The following is a 19,149-nucleotide window of genomic DNA, read 5'->3' as shown; positions in this document are numbered from 1 at the left end:
CCTTCTCTCCCTGGAACAGAAAAGCTCATCTCCCTGGTTCATGGGACTTTAAGTGGCATGGAAGGGTTAAAAGAGTCAACAAGGTGACTATATTTATATTGTCTCTCCATTTTATTACTTTTCATGGTTTTACTACTGGTTTCCCTAGAGATTTGGTCATTAGAGTATAATGGACATGTGTCCTGGTACATAGTGCTCTTCAGAATCTCCTACTTCTTCTTGAGTTTTTATACTTCTCACCCCTCGCCTCCTGTTCCCATGGGTTCTCGATAATGTGGATGGTTCATACCTCGAGTTGATCACTAACTATCTCTAGTCGCTCCCAAAGGTATGTATTCAAGGTGACACCTTCTAAGATGTGCTGAATTGCAAAAGGCCCGAAATCCGGATCCCTAGATTGGGATTTCTAGTAGACATTAATGTTATTTCCTTGATCAAGCATTATGGTGTCAACTATCAAAGCACCACACTATTCACATATGTAGTTCTCTAGGCTCCTTAGGGAATATATATCCTCTCTGGGAAATAACTTAGGATTTTATGCTTTGCACATCATCTATACATTTTTCGCGGTCGACAATATTGAGAGAAAGTTGTGTGTAGTATACTTGGTGCACATATTGTAACATGTTCCAATTCTGTGACTAAGGATATACACGCATCCACAAATTTATCACAAAGTTGTCAAAAGCAACAAATAAAGAAGATCGTGTCTAGAGAGAGGAAGGTAAACGCCTGTCACATCCTATGTGAACGCCAACATATCTCATATGTTGTGGTTACTAGCATGTTGTCTACATAAGAAACGTGTCCGCGATGTAAGAAAAATGATACAAGGTCTAGTTTAGACAACGACACCTCCAACAAGGGATACGACCCACATCGTTGTCGGCGGCTCCAACCAGTGTGCGAGGTTAAATCAGTGATTTTCACTCTTATAGTAAGTATTGACCTTTACCATGCCTTTTTAACTGCTGCAAAACCATGCGCCCGATCGCGACGGCGCAGTCCGCAGCCGGAGATCGCCGGTGCGTCGGAGGGCGGTTCTGGGCTCTCGCTGAGTCCGACGAGGAAGACGCCGACAACGATGGGGATGCATCCACGGCAGGGTCGCCGTCCTCACCGACACCTCCGGGTCTCATTTGCGATCTATTCCATGCAGGCTATAGCGAAGATGAAGTGGCCATGACGATCGATCAGGTCCTGCCACCGGACGATCCGACGCGTATCGGTCTTCACGCGGGCGAGAAAAATGAGATGATCCGACGCGTTGTTCATCGGAAAACGGCGGTGCTCAAACCTTGGAAGGGTCCTCTACCTGGGAAAATATCTGGTGCACCGGAGCTTGTGGTGCTACCGGTGCACCGAACTCACATTATGCTTTTAAAATATTCAAAAAATCTGAAATAAATTTAGCACACTCATACAACATCATTGTAGGTTGTCACAAAAAATCAAGTTAAAATTCAAAATATAACTTGAAAAACAAAAATGACAAATTCAACACTAAATAGTACATAACATAACTTGGGCTTTAGGTTTGGCCCATTATCACACTGATGTCAAATTTGTCATTTTTGTAGCTCAAAAAATATTTAAAATTTTTGTACGAATTTTTATGACATCATACATTGATGCTGTGTTAACATGCTAGATTTGTTTTCACATTTTTTAAAACATTCTATGCCATCCGGTGCACCGGTAGCACCACAAGTGCGGGTGCACCGGATACATTCCCCCTCTACCTAAGGTGAGTCTTCCGAACCTTACGTTATTCAATATGGTCAGGCCGGAGTCATGGATTACTGTGAAGAAGAAGAAGAATGCGAGGCGGCTCGCCACTAGACAGACACCGACGGCGCTCGTGATGGCCGCGGCGGCGACAGAGATCTCGAACGCGAGATCGCTGATGACTTATGGTGGGCCGGTTCGGACTGAACCGGGTCCGCACGGAGTTGGGCCTAAGTCAGATGGGTATGAGGCCCATGCTGGACCGGGCCATACTCCTATCCACATCGTTATCCCATGCACGTACGAGGGTGATCGTGGTTCTATCTCTCGTGCGCCGTCGCTGCCTGGTTCTAGGGTTCGCAAGCACGGGACGAGAGGCTTCCCGGTCTGTGGAGCTCGGCGGGCGAGGAGGATCCAGCCACTCTTGGATATGGCCGGGCGTGGGGCTGCGCGCCGCGCAGGGCTGCACCGCCGCCAGCTAAGTCATCTGGTACCGCGGGACGGGGTGGGCCGGTTCCGCCGCCGGTGGCGGGTGCCGGGCATGGATCCCTGGCGCCGCCTGGCCAGAGGCCGCCGGCAGGCAGGGGTGTGGCGCGGGGTAACCCGGGCCGTGGCTCTGGCCACTCGAGCGTTCGGCCACCGGGGCAAGTGCCCGTAGCTGCAGGCCGGGGTGGGCCGAGGCCGCAAGCGCCGGCTGCGGCGCCTGTCCCTCCACAGGCCGCGGGTCGTGATGGACCTTGGTCTCTAGCGCCGGGCGTGACTGGTGTGGCTCCTGCTGGCCGCGGTGGTACTGCCCTTGGGGTTGCGCCGACGCCTTCGGGCGGACAGACGCGTGTCGCACCTCCGCCCCACTACGTCGCGAGGCCGGCTCAGACGTGGACGGGTCCGGCACAAATGAGGCAATGATCCGCCCCGGGACCAGTGGGGGAATGATGGGTTTGATGCGTATGGTGATGGACAGCATCGTGGTTCCTCTTCCACGGGAGGAGGTCGTGGCTACGCCTGGCAGAGTGATGGGTCTGCTGAGAGACCAGAGACCGTTTCTCGGCCCTCTAGGTGGATTTGTCGAGGGAGCATCTGGCCCGAACCACCGCCAGAGAGGAGGCCTTCGTGGCCGTCGTGGTGGTCGGGGTGGGGGTTGTGGGAGGTTTCGCCGACCGCCTCCGCCTCCGGAAGTTGTTGAACATGCCGCGTCAGCAGTGCAGACCGACCATACCTCCACGGATCTTCCTACCCAGGCGATGGAGGTGGTGACAGCCTTGGCCAGTGTTGAGGTTCCTGAGACTGGAACTGTGGCCGACAGGTCTGATGCAGAGCGGCGTCCAAGTATGCGCGTAACAAGGAAAAGATGCTTTGTTACCGTTGTGGTGAGAAGGACCACTTCATTGCTGAGTGCATGGCAGAGCTGTGTGAGTCGTGTGGCAAGCCAGCACATGCCTCAGGGGAGTGCCTGTTATTGCGTGACCAGGCTCCGTTGCTGACTATGTATGGAGTCTATTGTGCCGAGCTTATGTTCTTTGAGTCACCGGCTGCGAGAGAGATTCCGGAGGAGACCCTGAGCTTAACCACCGGGATTGTGAAAGCTACCCAGGGCGAGGTGACTGAGGCTCAGATTGTGCGCAGGCTTCAGGAGCTGGTTCCGAGGGACTTTCATTGGGAGTTGGTTCTTCTCGAGAACAATGTTTTTAAGGTTGATTTCCCCACGGTGGATGATTTGCAGAGATTGCTAAGCTTTGACTTGTGTAGAGTTCCTGGCACGAAGTGCATTCTAGAGTTTCATGAGTGGAAGAAGGTGGAGCCTAAGGGAAAGCCGCTTACGCAGGTCTGGTTGCGGTTTTCAGGGGCTCCATCTAAGCCTTTGCAGGATGCTCGAGTTATGGCCAGTATGGGTATTATGGTTGGGAAGACGGAGAGAGTGGACATGGCTTTTACCCATGCTCATGGGGTGGCCCGGATTTTAGTGAGTGTCCTGGATATTGAGTTCGTGCCTGATGTGGTCAACTGGACTTATAGGGGAGAGGTGTTCCCGCTAGAGATCGAGTTTGAGGACACTGAACTGTTTGCTGATGTGGTTAATGGGAATGATGTTGATATGCACGAGGGTGACGGCGGTGCAGGAGCCAATGGGGCACCGGCTGATGAGTCGACATGTGAGGGGTCTTTCGGATCTCGTCCAGATGCTCAGTCGCCCGAGGATGGGACCGGGGTTGAGCCGGCAGCATCGCCACCGGTGCCTATGACTTTGTTGCGGTTTGGGTCCTTTGAGCCAGCATCAGCGCCTCCCAGACTCTGGAGTGACCGGGTAGACTCTGATGATATGTTTGAGCGCATGCTTCCTCTGTTGGAGTTTGAGGGGGCTGGCGGATATGTGCCTGGACGCTTGGTGAGGGCCTCATCGGCGAGGACTGTGGATGGAGTTGGGGTGGGGGAACCGGAGATTGCTTCTCTTTCCCTCGCTCCTCCTGTGGACGAGGCTTCGGCGCAGATGGCTGCGTCTGAGTTGCTGCTGGGGGAGGGGGTTCGGGGCAGGAGGCCTTGACTTCTCCTCTCCATATCCCGATGCCGGTGACGTCGGTCACGTTGGGGTCGGTCAGCGCTGGGGGAGGGAGCCCGAGGCAGGAGGCCTCGGCTCCTGCTACTCCGGTTGTGGCGGCGATACCCGCGCCAGCAGCAACGCTAGGGGGGGTTGGGGCAGGTGGCCCTGGCTCCTCCTTCATCTTCGGCGGTCAGGAGGACCGCGTCTCCGACGCCGATGGCGCTCCACTCTGCGCCGGTGGGGGGGGGGGAGGCAGCGGGCAGGCGGCCCCCGCCATTCCCTCTCCTGTCGTACCCGTGGAGGTGGACCCCGGCGTGGGGTATTTGTCTGAGGGGCTTGGGAGCCCGCAGCCGCCTCCTCCGGTAACCTCGGTTGACCCTTTGAGGGACTCAGCATGAGGCTTCACTAGGGAGGAGGTCGTTGCTTTTGGCGGGATCCCGGACCCCGCATCGACGGGGATACGGATGAGTGCTCGTTTCCACGAGCTCCCGGAGGTTTATGATATGCAGCAGCGGTGCGCTATGAGGGCGGCCAAGCTTCAGGAGGCTGCGATCTCTTCTGGTATGTCCGTCAACATATCTAATTCTTTATTGTATTTTTCTAATGAGGAGATTATAAATAATGCAAACCAATTAGGAGTTTCACTAGGTGCTAATGATAGTGAGATTTCCAATTCGGTGAATGACCTGTTAGATTTGGAGGCGGAGCGTGCCTTAGAGACTATTCGTAATCTTGCAGCGGTTAAACCGATGAATGATGATGAGATTGATGCGTTAGGGGTTAGAGTGCTCAATACTTTGTGTGCGGATCTAGCACCCCCCAATCATGAGTCTGAGGACGATGTTGTGCCCCTAGAGACTGCCGATGGAAGTATCGTTCAACCCGGTTATGAGGACCGGGCGTCAGAGCCTAGTAAACAAAAGCGCAAGTGGAAACGGAAGATCTATCCCGATTCTGCAGTTCGTAGGAGTGCTAGGATTCGGACTACTAAAAAATTCCACGACGAAATATGAAAGGAATCTTTTGGAATAGCAGAGGTCTAAAGGACTTGGCTAAAAGAAGGTTTCTTGCTGAGGCATCTCTAGAGAAGCGTTTAGACTTCATTGCTCTATCGGAGACTGGTAGAGAAAACTTTGCGCCCCAGTTCCTATCCTCTCTTGCAGGTGGTATTGATTTCGATTGGCATTGCCTCCCTCCGCGAGGAAGATCAGGTGGTATCTTGCTAGGTGTGAGATGCGATTCGCTTGAAGTCTGAAGTGTAGTAATGGGCGACTTCGCGGTTAAGTTTTGAGTCAGGTCTAAAGTAGATGGTTTCAACTGGGCTTTGGTGGCGGTTTATGGTGCCGCACAGCCCGAGCTTAAACCGGAGTTTCTGGCGGACCTTGTTCAAATCTGTGGGTCAGAACAGCTCCCAATTTTAATTGCGGGTGATTTCAATATCATTAGGAGGAGAGAGGAGAAGAATAATGATAACTTTGACGGCAGGTGGTCGTTTATGTTCAATACCATTATTGAAAGCTTAGATCTGAGGGAGACAGAGCTTTCGGGTAGAAAGTTTACCTGGGCTAATGCTCTGCCAAACCCAACCTACGAAAAACTTGATCGAGTTCTCACGAGCGTGGAGTGGGAACAAAAGTTCCCTCTAGTTACGGTGCAAGCTCTCTCGCGGGGAATATCCGATCACACACCCTTGTTCCTGGACTCAGGGGAGCCGAACCACGTGGGTAACAAGAACACCTTCTCTTTCGAGATGTCATGGTTCGAACGCGAGGGCTTTTTGGACCTGATTGCCAGCGAATGGGCTAGGGGTGCATGAGGTACGGCTGCAGTCGAGCGTTGGCATAATAAGATTAGGCATTTGAGAAGCTTCTTACGAGGTTGGGCTAAACACCTCAGTGGTGTGTATAAGATTGAAAAGGATAGACTCCTCTCTCTTATACAGGCCCTAGACATAAAGGCCGAATCCACGATTTTGCTGCCAGCTGAGCTCCAGGTTAAAACTGAGGCGGAGAAGAGGTTGAAAGAACTTCTCCGTGAAGAAGAATTGAAGTGAGCTTTGCGAGCTAAAGTCCGCAAAGTGGTCCAAGGGGACGCTAATACTCAATTCTTTCATTTGATTGCTAATGGTAAGCACAGAAAGAAGCGTATTTTCCAACTTGAACAAGATGAGGGCACGATTTTAGGACAGGATAACCTAAAAACATATATTACCGAGTATTATAGGCAGTTATTTGGACCTCCGGGGGATAATTGTGTGTCCCTCGATGAGTCCAGGACTGAGGATGTGCCTCAACTATCGGCTGCCGACAATGATATTCTGGTTGCCCCGTTTTCAGAGAAGGAGGTGTTTGATGCTATTGCACAGATGAAAAACAATAAGGCGCCCGGACCGGATGGATTCCCGGTCGAGTTCTATAAAAAGTGCTGGCACATTATTAAGGGGGATTTACTACCTATGTTCCACGATCTGTTCTCTGGACAGCTTCACTTATTTCACTTGAATTTTGGAACTATCACACTGCTTCCTAAGAAAACGGATGCTGTGAGAATTGAGCAGTTCAGGCCGATCTTCCTCCTCAATGTTAGTTTCAAAATCTTCACCAAGGTCGGGACTAATAGGCTCACACAGATTGCGCATTGTGTGGTGCAACAATCCCAAACTGCTTTCATGCCCGACAGAAATATCCTTGAAGGGGTGGTCGTCCTGCATGAAACGCTCCATGAAATCCACTCCAAAAAATTAGATGGAGTAATTTTTAAGGTGGATTTCGAGAAAGCGTACGATAAGGTCAAATGGCCATTCCTCCAACAGTCATTGCGTATGAAAGGTTTTGATGAAGCCTGGCGCCGACAGGTTGAATCATTTACGCAAAAAAGTAGTGTGGGAATTAAAGTAAATGATGATATAGGTCATTACTTCCAAACACATAAGGGCCTAAGACAAGGAGATTCGATGTCCCCTATCCTGTTTAACATTGTGGTGGATATGTTAGCAATTTTGATAGGAAGGGCTAAGGAAAATGGTCAAGTAGGTGGATTGGTACCTCATCTTGTTGATGGAGGTGTATCCATCCTTCAGTACGCCGATGATACAATTATCTTTATGGAGCATGACTTGACCAAGGCGAGAAATATGAAGCTTGTGTTATGCCTATTTAAACAATTGACTGGGTTAAAGATTAACTTTCATAAGAGCGAGCTGTTCTGTTTTGGTAGAGCCAAAGAAGAACAGGAGGCTTATAGGCAATTGTTTGGGTGCGAGTTGGGAGAGTTACCCTTCTCTTACCTAGGTATTCCAATACACCATCGTAGGCTGACAAACAGAGAATGGAAGTGCATAGAGGACCGATTTGAGAAGAAACTGAGTTGCTGGAAGGGTAAGCTCATGTCATACGGAGGCCGATTAATCCTGATAAATTCGGTGCTCACGAGTATGCCTATGTTTCTCCTATCGTTCTTTGAGGTCCCAGTTGGTGTTAGGAAAAGACTGGACTTTTATCGATCGCGTTTCTTTTGGCAGGGTGATGAGTTTAAAAGAAAATATCGGCTTGCTAAATGGGATATCATTTGTAGACTGAAAGACCAAGGGGGTCTTGGTATTGAGAATCTAAAAGTCAAGAACAGATGCCTTCTTAGCAAGTGGCTGTGGAAGCTCTCATCGGAGAATGATGCTATGTGGGCTCAAATCCTTCGAAGCAACTACCTCCAGACAAAAACTTTGTCCCAGGCCACAGTCAGGCCGACTGATTCACCTTTTTGGAAAGGACTGATGAAAGTCAAACAATCTTTGCTTAATAGGATGAAGTTTGTTGTTGGAAACGGTGCTAGTACACGTTTCTGGGAGGATACTTGGCTCGGCGATACACCCTTGGCCATCCAATATCCGTCTTTGTACCGTATTGTCCGACGACGTGAGGTGTTCGTCGCATCGGTATTTCAACCTATCCCCCTTAATATTCAGTTTCGACGGTCGCTAGCAGGCAATCATTGAGAAGAATGGCTCCGTCTAGTTTTGAGACTGATGGACGTTCAGCTTTCTCAACAACCCGATGAATTACGCTGGAAACTGACTAAGTCTGGAGTATTCACAGTTAAATCAATGTATATTGATGTTATTAATTCGAACTCCATTCCTACATCCAAGCATGTTTGGGTTGTCAAAGTTCCTTTGAAAATAAAAGTGTTTATGTGGTTTGTTCATAAACAAGTGATTTTAACCAAAGACAACTTGATAAAGCGTAATTGGACAGGACCTACAAGGTGTAGTTTCTGTGATCGGGATGAGACAATCAGACACCTCTTTTTTGATTGCCCGTTGGCCAAAGTCCTTTGGCGGACGGTCCACATTGCTTTTAATATCAATCCACCGAATTCTGTCAACGCATTATTTGGGACATGGCTTAATGGGATTGAGCCTGACTTAGCGAGACACATTCGGGTTGGAGTTTGCGCTTTGCTGTGGACTATCTGGACTTGCAGAAATGATTTGGTTTTTAACAGAATATCACGTATCCGTTTTTTGCAGGTTATCTTCCGAACCACGGCACTGATCCGTTCGTGGTCGCTACTCACTCCGATGGAGGCCAGGAAGCTTTTGGTTACTCGATCTTTCCGTTGGGAGATGGTAGCTCGGGATATCTTCAACCGGTTTGAATGGCGGTCATGTAATATGATAGGCAACTAGTTTATCTATTTATTTTTAGCCAGCCGGTTGTGGCGTCTTTTCGTGCCTAGTTGGTGTTTCTAGCCTTGCTGGGCTCTGTGTGAGCCTTCTCTGCTTTTTTATTACTTTTGGAGACCTTGAAACAATGTTGGCACTGCTTTATTTGGTTAATAAGAAGACCGTATGCATCACTCTGATGCAGAGGCCGGGGAGCCCCCTCTTTTTTTTAAAAAAAAAAAACTGCTGCAAAACAATGTCGTCGGATTTAGCCGGTGAAGATTTGTGTTGCAAAATGGAAGACGGTACGAAATTTACCTAGCCCGTCCTTCCATGGGCACAAAGAGGGAGTTCCCAACTTCAATACTAGTGTTATTTTCTTGCTAAAATAATTAATAGTGATATTTGCATTTCCACCGTCATCAACTGTCCTTGCGATGGAGGGCGACACCAGCAAAAAGCGTCCCCCACACGCACACCTCCCGCTCCTGCTTGCACCACTAGCAAGCTCCTCTCTCTCTCTCTCCCTCTCTCTCTCTCTCCCTCCCTCTCTCTCTCTCTCTCTACATTTCTGTATTTACACGTTGTACTGATATAAATATCAGACGGCACTGTGGCCACTAGTACGTGGTCCTTCACTTCTCCTTCTTCTTCTCTCCATCTTCCTTCTTTCGTCTTCCTCATCCTCTCCCCCCTCCCCTTCTTTTATTCGCGGAGGTATCTTGCTACGTCCGCAAGGGAAATAATGTCGGCACAGATCGCTCCGCCGGAGCATGTCTGCTACGTGCACTGCAACTTCTGCAACACAATTCTCGCGGTAATCTCCCCTTCCCTCCATCTCTTTCATGCGCAGATCTACAAGCAGGAGAGATGCGTGCAACTAGTAACTCTATACGATCTATCGAGTTTCTTGCTGGATTTTGTCCTTTTTCAAAGATTTGCTGGAAAAGGCTTCAGAGAGAGATTTATGATTTGTTTCTCCTTCCTTTCGCCGGCCGGGGGGCTGCTTTTGTTCTGCTCGCCGCCCGCATGCAGCTCAAGAGTTTTCTTGCTTTCCCTACTTTCTGTTTGTTAATTCGTTAGGATTTTGAAAAGAGAGCCAAGGCCAACACATAATCGTCAGAACAGATCGAACCGCTTCTCTTCTTGCAATCTTCTCATCGAATCTATGGACATCTGCACATACGCATGGCTCTCTTGAGTTGAGTTAGTCCACCCTGTACATGGGTGTGTCTGATTTGATATCGCTGAGTCAATCCTGAATCTGCGTTAATTAGGGCATCATCCAATTGTTGCTTCTTAATTTTCTCCGATACGTATCCCCTCATGGTCTCTTCTTTTTACTGGGAAGATTATTATTTTTTTGCGACGGATAATGGGAAGATTAGTCAAGATATGGCTAGCTTTCATTGTCTCTCGAACTTGTGGATTTCTTGCTAGCTTTCATGACCTATTGTGCTGCAGCTGTGTACTACTGTGCATATTAGTTGTTTTCTTTTCCAAGAACAAGCACTACATGGCTTATAGAGCACCATCGCTTCTAATGTCTTCTAATGGTTTTGATTCTAACTAACTATCTAAAGCAATTTATGGGTTTTGTGCGTATACTTTTCTTCTACTTGAATTTGCAAGACGGAGCATGCAATAACAACGTAGTTTCGGCGTATTATTAACTGATGTATTTGTTATTTAAAATTTGCTCAACCATCTCATGTCTCCCTCCTCACCTTAAACACAAAGCACACAAAGACCTGCGAAATTACAATATTTGTGTCAATATAATTTGTAAAAGCTAGCAAGTTTAATTAGTTAATGATCTCAGTAGCAATTCAATGTTGGGGTAATGTTGCTGGGATCAAGTTATTGATCTCAATTTAATCACTTGTTTGGGTATTTTTTATTCATCTGAACCAAGTCACGTTTTTCCGCGGGAGTATTAGTTTACGCTAGAATTAATGCCTTCGCAACATCAAGACACCTTGTATTCACTTATTTATTGGAATAGAGGAACAGTGGCATACTGTGCTAGCTAGTGAGTTGCCAGTTGCCAGCAAGAAATTCCAAGCAAGGGATGCTTCCTGTCCTCATATTTATTTTCCTCTTCTCCATGCTCCTGTGCAGCTGTGCTTTGTCTCGGTTGATTTCCTTGGTTTTTCTTCTGTCATGTTTACAAAGTGCTTTGTTCCTTGGTTTTGTGTGGAAGAGTTTATCAGATGTCGAAGTGGAAGTAGAAGTAAATAAAAGCGAATCTAAATTGGAAAATTGATGGTTATAAATCCGAGCTTGATTCGAAGGACTTATTGGAAGACCTGCCTCTCTCACTCTCCATGTCCTTTTGTTTTTCTGTTTGCACCTTGCAGTGATGCATGAAACTTGTCAAAATTTACTGCAACTAGTACTACTACTGACAGAGGAGCTTGAGACCTCAGATTCCCCCCTCCCTTATTTTGGGATTTAGTTTGTCCTTGCCATCGATCATTAGTGTGTTTGTACCTATTCCACTCAGCTTCTGCATAGGCGACAAGTGCTATCAATATCTCTTCAGTGTGTGGTTCGTCCATATGTGCAGATGCTTGGTACAAGTACTATCAATATGAACTTCGACATTGAAGTAATGCCGTCTTGGTCTCTAGCAATCAGGATGAAAAAGAGATCCGGTCAGCTGATAAATCTCCCACCCACCAAATCTGAACGTTAAACTGATCATTTGATGTTCATCCTGAAATAATTCCACAAGATGTTGCCTTTATCCGCCTCTCCAGGTGCATGCCGTCTTCGATCATCGTCTCTCTCTCTCTCTCCCCCCTCCCCTTGAGAGCTAGCTCAAAAGGAGAGATGGATCTAGCTTGTTGACAGACACTCACACACCTGCATGCCCCACTACGAGCTGTACCATGCACAGTGTATGCTTGAGCGTGAGCTAAGGCTAGCTAGCGCGCGTGAAGTGCCTTCTGCATGAACCGTCGCTGTCATCTTCCTCTCTTTCCTACAGTACAGTGTTTCTTGCTGTGATCTTTAATCCTTTTTGCACTGAACTGAGCATGGAGCAGAAATGATGGTACTAGAAGAGCATGCATGCATGTGTGACAATTTTAACTCATTATCAGTTTTTTTTCTAAGGAAACGCCCTCAGGATGTATAGTATTTGTGCTTCTCTACAATAATGGGGGAGAGAGAGAGCATGAGATGGGGTGTGATTTGCAGGTGCACACATTTTTCTCGAAAAAAGCACCTCAAGATATGGAGTGTGATTTGAGCCAACTCCCTTCATGCGAGCAACAGCAAACACAATCATTTGCAGATGCATTTGGCTCACTTGGTTATACTAGTCATTCTTATGGGAGTGAGTGCCCCCAGAAAAGAAGGCTGTGAGGAATCAAACAAAGTGAGCACGGCTAGGACATGGTCCTTCTTCAGGTTGTGGTTTGGTTGCAGGCCAGGGCACTCAACAAGGAAATCTGAAAAGAAAATGGAAAGGGCAAGGTGGCAACCAATTGGCAGGCATTGGAAAAGGATGCCCTAGTTCTGATTTGGTCCAGCTGCTTGCAGGTTGCAGAGCCCTGATAAAAGTCATGGAGAGCGACTGTTTTACAGCAGGCAGGAGTTAATTAAAGAGGGAGAGAGAGAGAGAGAGAGAGAGAGAGAGAGAGAGAAATCCTGGTTATGTTCAGAGAGCAAAAAGCTATGGCTGTGTGCATATCAACATATATGAGTGTGTAGATCTGCTCCAGCCTTTTGAAAATGTTTCTTTGGAATTTAGCATTTGTTACTTCATCCACAGAGAGAGCTGGTCATTTTGTTCTTATGTTTCTTCCTTTTTGTTTGTCTTGTTTTGCTGTTTGGTTTCAACTAGTAATTTTCTTCAGTTGCCCATATTCTTTACAGCTTTAGTTAACTCAGGAAACCCAACAACTGTGTCCCCTTACATATGATCAATCTGCAGGTCAGTGTTCCAAGTAATAGCATGCTGAACATCGTCACCGTCCGTTGCGGGCACTGCACGAGCCTGCTGTCGGTGAACTTGAGGGGATTAATCCAGTCGCCACCTGTGCAAGATCATTCCCAGGTTGACATGAATAGTACTAATATTTCATGAACTTTACGCGTACTTTTCAAAGCAGTTGTAATGGTTGGCATCGTTAATTAGATCACTCTTATACAAAAATGATATAGATATGCTAGTCTTGCAGATAAAATTATCATGCCTAGTGTGTACAAATTTTTCAGAAATTCCTCATTTCACATGTTACCCGTATAATTAATTACTACTGCATTGCTTGTATCTGTGTTACCATAGGGGGTAGAAAGAATGGTAAGTACTCCTACTGGAAGGGAGAGGCATGTAGTAGATGCCAAACGAAACTCCTAGCATAGCTTACCCTAACTGATACTCTAGCTTTGTAGGAGAGAAAAGCCAGCGTGCATGCATGGGTCATGTCATGCTTCAACACTTTATACAGTAAAGACAAACTACAGCATGCACACTGTTTGCTCACAGGAAAGAGTATTAAAGCTCACATGGAAGAATGGCACATCTTTAGTGTCGTGCATGCACGGTTCGTCGTTCTAGTTTTACTGATTTTGAGCAAGAGTCTTGCACAGTTTGTACTGTTAACATATGTTACTTTGTATTATATGGTGTGCTATACTGAAAGTTAAATATACTATGAAGTATGAATCCATTTTTACAACAACAAAAATGATGCTTTAGCCTAATGTTCTTCTGGGTTTCATCTCCATAATGATGCTTCAACTTAATGAATTAACTTAATTACTTGACTTGGTGACAGGAGAATTTCAAGGCCCACAATATCAGCTTTCGTGGAAATTACCCGGACTATGGCACATCTTCTAAATACCGGATGCCAATGATGTTCTCAACAAAAAGTGACCAAGAGCATATGCTCCACATGAGACGTAAGACCAATGCATATATATATGTTCTATTTGTACGTTTTAGTTTGTGAACCAAAACTTTGTTTTTTGCCCTCTTGACCAACATAAATAGATGAATTACTATGGTCTGAAGATTACACCATGATGGACTCTGAAGCTAACTTGTGAAACCAGTGCAAAAATATATATTCTTTGACTGGTTTTAGAGAGTGTTTTTGCCGCATGGATATAATGGTTTCATTGGTCATGTGTCGGCACTCGGCAGTTGATCTCCAGAAGAGCATCGAAAAGTGAAGATTGTCGCCCCTAGTTAGACCGAATGTGAGAGACAGAGCTGGTGATATATCGGCTTAAATTGTTCATGCAACCTACGATAAACTAACCTACTGTTAGCAATAATCTTCTCTAGCAGGTTAATTAGTTAGTTTTAGTTTGGACTATGCTAGTATTGGGCAACACGCATGTAGTACATGCCTTGGTCCTGTACGAGGTAAGATATAGTCCATAAGAAGGCTCAAAGTCCTTGTTTTGAACGAATTTTAATAGAAAAAAGGGCTCCGCCTAATGCATTCAGAACCACATATTAGGGAAATGGAATGACAATGAAATCAAATTGGTCTATTTTTCATGATCTTCCTGGTTGACTAGAGAAATCCCCCTTTATCTGATTAGAGCGGAAAGGACCCGCAGAATTTTTACTCTTATAACGCGAATCAAATCTATTTGATTCACCGTGTAGGACTAGCGTGTTGTGTTAGGCTGTGTCCGTGTTAGGATTAGCTAGTGTGTTGTGTAGGACTAGTTCCTACGTCTCCTATAGGCAGTCAATAGTATTCAAGGTAACCGGTGATTAGAGAGTCCGGTTAGGAATTGTATCCTGGTTGTGTCTGAGTAGGTTTAGTAGTTTGGGTCTGATTAGGACTTAGTTTACGGTGGTGTTGGCTGTGTGTGTGTGTGTATACGCACCAGCCGGCTATGCTTTGTTCTATCAAGTTGTAACACCGTCGTGATTTTGGCCAGAGTTTTTCATGTGCGTGTTCGTCGTGATTTGATGTGATTGATCCTGAGGGCAAGTTCCAACACCCACATTGTCCCGCGGTGTGGCAAAAACCGACTTCAAAACTAAGATAGGTGTTCCTTCTACAGTTTTAGGAAGTTGGAGATATTACATATTTACGATGAGATATGCGCGCCTTTCTGTTCTACAGTGATACTAATTCAGAAAATAAAAAACTTAATGCATGGTAGGTCGGTGTTGGTTAACTACTATATTGTATTTTTGTTGTTGTGAAAACTACAATATTGTATTGAAACATCTCACGTGCTTGATATTTAGAAACAAAACAGGAACGCAGCTCTATATGGAAAAGGAATAGAGAAATGAAATTTAGATATCCCATACAGCATTACTTAATTTATTTAAGAAACTTGGCATTGCCATTCAAGATGTATGATGGGCATACCTCTGTGGAAAATAACTCTATATATACCTCGTATAGGAGTTCATAGCTTTGTCATTCAGAACCAAATAACATTGTACCGCAGAATGTAACTATATATTCATGAAAGGGAAAGTAAATAACTTCGTATTTGCATAATATTCAGTGATGGATTTGAGAGTAATATACATGTAAAGTGTTAGCTCCTGATTAAGTTTATATTGGTGAACCTTTACATGCATACAGCAGCTCCTGAGAAGAGGCAGCGGGTTCCTTCAGCGTATAACCGATTTATTAAGTAAGCTTTAATCAATCAATTCCAAGCTTGCACTGACAACAATTAAGCTGCGCTGCGTTGTACTAATAATTCGATTTTGGCACATCAATTGCAGGGAGGAGATACGAAGGATAAAAACAAACAACCCTGACATAAGCCACAGAGAAGCCTTCAGCACCGCAGCAAAGAATGTTAGTACATTTTTTGCATAACACATAGGCTATTATTTTACTACCACTGTTTCACACATGTGCATGTCATAATACTTCACAGTTGATCATTTATGCATATTGATCTTATAGGAGTTTCAATGTATGTCTTGTGTAGAGAAATGTTCTAGTTTTGGGGCGGTACCATGCTACCACTGCACGGTAGCATCCATAAAAAGTTGCGATTTTAAAAAAATGTGATAGGTGTCTATAATCCTACAGAATTTCAAATTCAAATTTGATCTACACATAGAGTAACAGAGAGAATAAACCAGCTATGAAAAGTATAAAAAAACTTTTAGGGGTGCTAAGATCGACCACAAAAAATTTACCCATAGTGTTACTGGCATTAGAATCCTTCTGGTGTAAGAATTACACGTTACAGCTGATTAAAGAAACAACATATTAATTGCTAGATATTACATGGTGCTCTACCATTTGCTTTTGCCATATCATACACTACAGCATATAACTGCGCCATTTCTAGGGCATGTTTGAACACACACGGAAAATTATGGCATAATTCAGATTATCTATGTTTAAAAATATTCAAATACTTTCAGAGGGGTCCGGATCCTAGTATTTATTACTAAAATCCATATCTATGCTGAATCTCTCCAGAAACAATTGATATGAAAAACTACTGTGAATTTATATAACTCTGCCTATTTCTATTTCAGTGGGCGCATTTCCCAAACATTCATTTCGGGCTAGGCTCCAATGAGAGCAGCAAGAAGCTGGACGAGGCCATCACGGCGCCTATCCCCCAGAAAGTTCAAGGTCTCTACTGAGACATATATTCCTATATGCATGATACTTTCATATTGTGAGTAACCTAAGGAAAACCTAAGTTAATTTCTGAATCAGTTTGTGAGTGAGTACATAGATCATGAGCGAGTGATATGCATGAAGTGAGAAAGAGGCATATGGGAAGTGTATGCAGCTAGCTAGCTAACGTCCATGCATATAAAAGGCGTCTGAATAAACCCCTTGATCGCTAGTTTGTTATTTAATTGCTTGAAAACAATCACCTTGCTTGAACATGTCTGTATTAGGATTTGGTTTGGCTAGTGCAGGTCACTTCAACCATCCTCAATAACCTTACCTAGAAAATGCAATACATTTATTACCCAGTTGATTTGCATTCGGTTATATACTGAACCATATAAGAATGCAGCATCATGGGGTGCAAAAAGCTAAGCCTCCCATAAAGACTAAATGGACGTTTATATGTAGCACCCATGTCCTTAATGTAAAACGTGAAACTGATGGATGTTATATGATGGATCAACAAAGATTTTATATCCAAATGTCATTCAAGGTAAAGTGGCAAATTTAATATTAATGGCACAACATTATGGTCTACTCTCTCGTTAAGTTACCGCCTTTCACAGGGATAATCCCTAGCTCATACATGCGTCCTTGTATGACTACTGAGCCTCGAGGGGCGAGTGCATATAGAGGTACAAACTTGGAGGGCAAGTAGTACAGGAAGATGATTTATCACTAGAATATTCTAGTCAACATCTAGTTACAAATTTCCAATGTGTACCCGTATTTTGTATTCTTACAGTATGCCGCTAGGGTCACAGGAACACGTGGTTTGCGCTACAGAGTTTGATTTACTATTTCTGTTCCATAATTCTTGCCGTGGAACTAAAACCATGACAATAATTATGAAACGGAGGGAGTACTAATACCTTATGTAAAATACTCACTGCTTTACTATTCATAAACCATGAACGTACTCTGTAGATATTCAATTTGATCAACGAAATATGAGTTACACATCATAACGGTTGATTTTTGACATATAACTCACATTTTCTTGGTTAAATTTATGATCAAGATTTTTTTGAAAAGGGCAAAAGATAAACCCCATACATTAAATACGGAGAAGTTTAACAAGGTTTACAAGCCTGAAGGCCAAAACAAATGTTTTTTATCCTGGCATAAAATTACGCAAGTGTTTTGCTCCGGCTAATGCCCAATTTCGCGCCTCGTTACGGAATTTGGATATGATGATGTGAGGCGGTGTAGAAATGTTGTGGAAGACTCTTGAATTGGGCTCGGTCCAAAGCTCCAAGTGACAAGCCCTATGAGGGAAACCAACACCTTTCGCCGCCCATGTCAATCCACCAAGTTTTGACATTGTTGAAGCCATGCCAAGATTTTGTGTGAAGCCGGGGAGATCGAACCAATTCCTCACCATAGTCCATATTCAGATGGAGAGACGTCATTGAAAGAGCAATATCGCTGCCATCTCTGGAGTTCTCTTGCACATGGGCAAAGCCCACAATTAGGTCATCCACGCTTGGTGAGTTCATCCACCGCCCAAACTTGACTCTGAATGATGATCCACGTGAATAACTTACACTTATGAGGAGCCCAATTTTTCTAAACAATAGCCTCGAAACTAGTGGATGTGGCCTCGATGAATTGGGCAAGATAAGAAGAGGCCCTGGAGTAATGCCCAGAGGACGGTCCATGAAATGGTGTCAGACTTTGTTGGCTTGGAATTGAACTTGGGACGTGACCCGCCAAAGTTCGATGAATTCAAGTATGTGTTGTAATGTGAGCCCGTTCTCCAAGTTGATGTGGTAGACCCAAGCATTGTTATGGAGAGCATCCATAATGCATCGATTCTTCTTTTTTGAAATGTCGAAGATAGAGGGACCCATGTCCTTACTCCAATGGCATGCTGCGCCCAAGCGGCTTGCCAAAGCTCGTTATGTTGTCGTCCTCAATAGCGATAGCAGTGAAAGTGTAGAATAGGCCCATGTCCTCGGTATTGCACGGGCTACTGGTGCCCACCCAAGTACTGCCTCGGGTGGTCCATTCAACCCATGGCCAATGGAACCCCCCAGAACAAGCGCAAATTTCTCAAGGTTTACGACCCTGAGCCCTCCAAGAGTGGTGAGGCGGCAAACCGTCTCCCAATTTATTTTGAATTTGCCAGTGGAGAATTTATCGGAATCCGCCCAAAGGAAAGCCCTTCTTATCATGTAAATGTTGCAAGTCCTCATTCGGGATGTCAATTGAGCTTAGGTGATAGACCATGATTGAGGTGAGGACTGCCTTGACCAAAGGCAGTGCGGCCCGCCTCAGTGAAATGTTTGCCCGTCCAAGGAAATAATTTTCTTTTGGAACTTTATCCTCAATGTGTTGGAAGTGAACCCCTCTCAACCTCCCGGCGACCTAAAAATGTGTTTGTGTCTTATAAACCGGAAGGGGGAGTATATATATGTCAACAGCCCAGCTACCTTTGGGGGACATGCATTTTTAGCCCAAATATTCTTCATGTAAAATAGTTAACACCAAGTATATTCTTTGTATTCGGGTGACAAGAAACATGTATGCAAGTTTGTGTAACTTATGGTAAATAGACCAGGTGGTACCAA

The 19,149-nt window shown here is 45.3% G+C and overlaps 1 protein-coding gene across 2 annotated transcripts; it reads left to right on the top strand.

The window, feature by feature from the left end:
* Nucleotides 1–9,503: 9,503 nt before the first annotated feature.
* On the top strand, nt 9,504–16,789 carry LOC125510491 (protein YABBY 2-like). Of its 2 annotated transcripts, none has more exons than XM_048675690.1 (6): nt 9,504–9,744; nt 12,871–12,993; nt 13,718–13,844; nt 15,512–15,560; nt 15,655–15,730; nt 16,429–16,789. In XM_048675690.1, the coding sequence occupies exons 1-6, from the start codon at nt 9,673–9,675 to the stop codon at nt 16,537–16,539; spliced, it is 558 nt and encodes a 185-aa protein (XP_048531647.1). In that variant the 5' UTR covers nt 9,504–9,672; the 3' UTR covers nt 16,540–16,789. The 2 variants fall into 2 exon arrangements, with proteins under 2 accessions (XP_048531647.1, XP_048531646.1); XM_048675689.1 differs by having other exon boundaries at nt 15,509–15,560.
* Nucleotides 16,790–19,149: the final 2,360 nt, after the last annotated feature.

The sequence above is a fragment of the Triticum urartu genome, chromosome 5 (genome assembly GCF_003073215.2).
Source record: "Triticum urartu cultivar G1812 chromosome 5, Tu2.1, whole genome shotgun sequence".
Taxonomy (NCBI): Eukaryota; Viridiplantae; Streptophyta; class Magnoliopsida; order Poales; family Poaceae; genus Triticum; species Triticum urartu.
The sequence above is the reverse complement of the archived record's forward strand: the minus strand, read 5'-3'. Positions and strand labels throughout refer to the sequence as shown.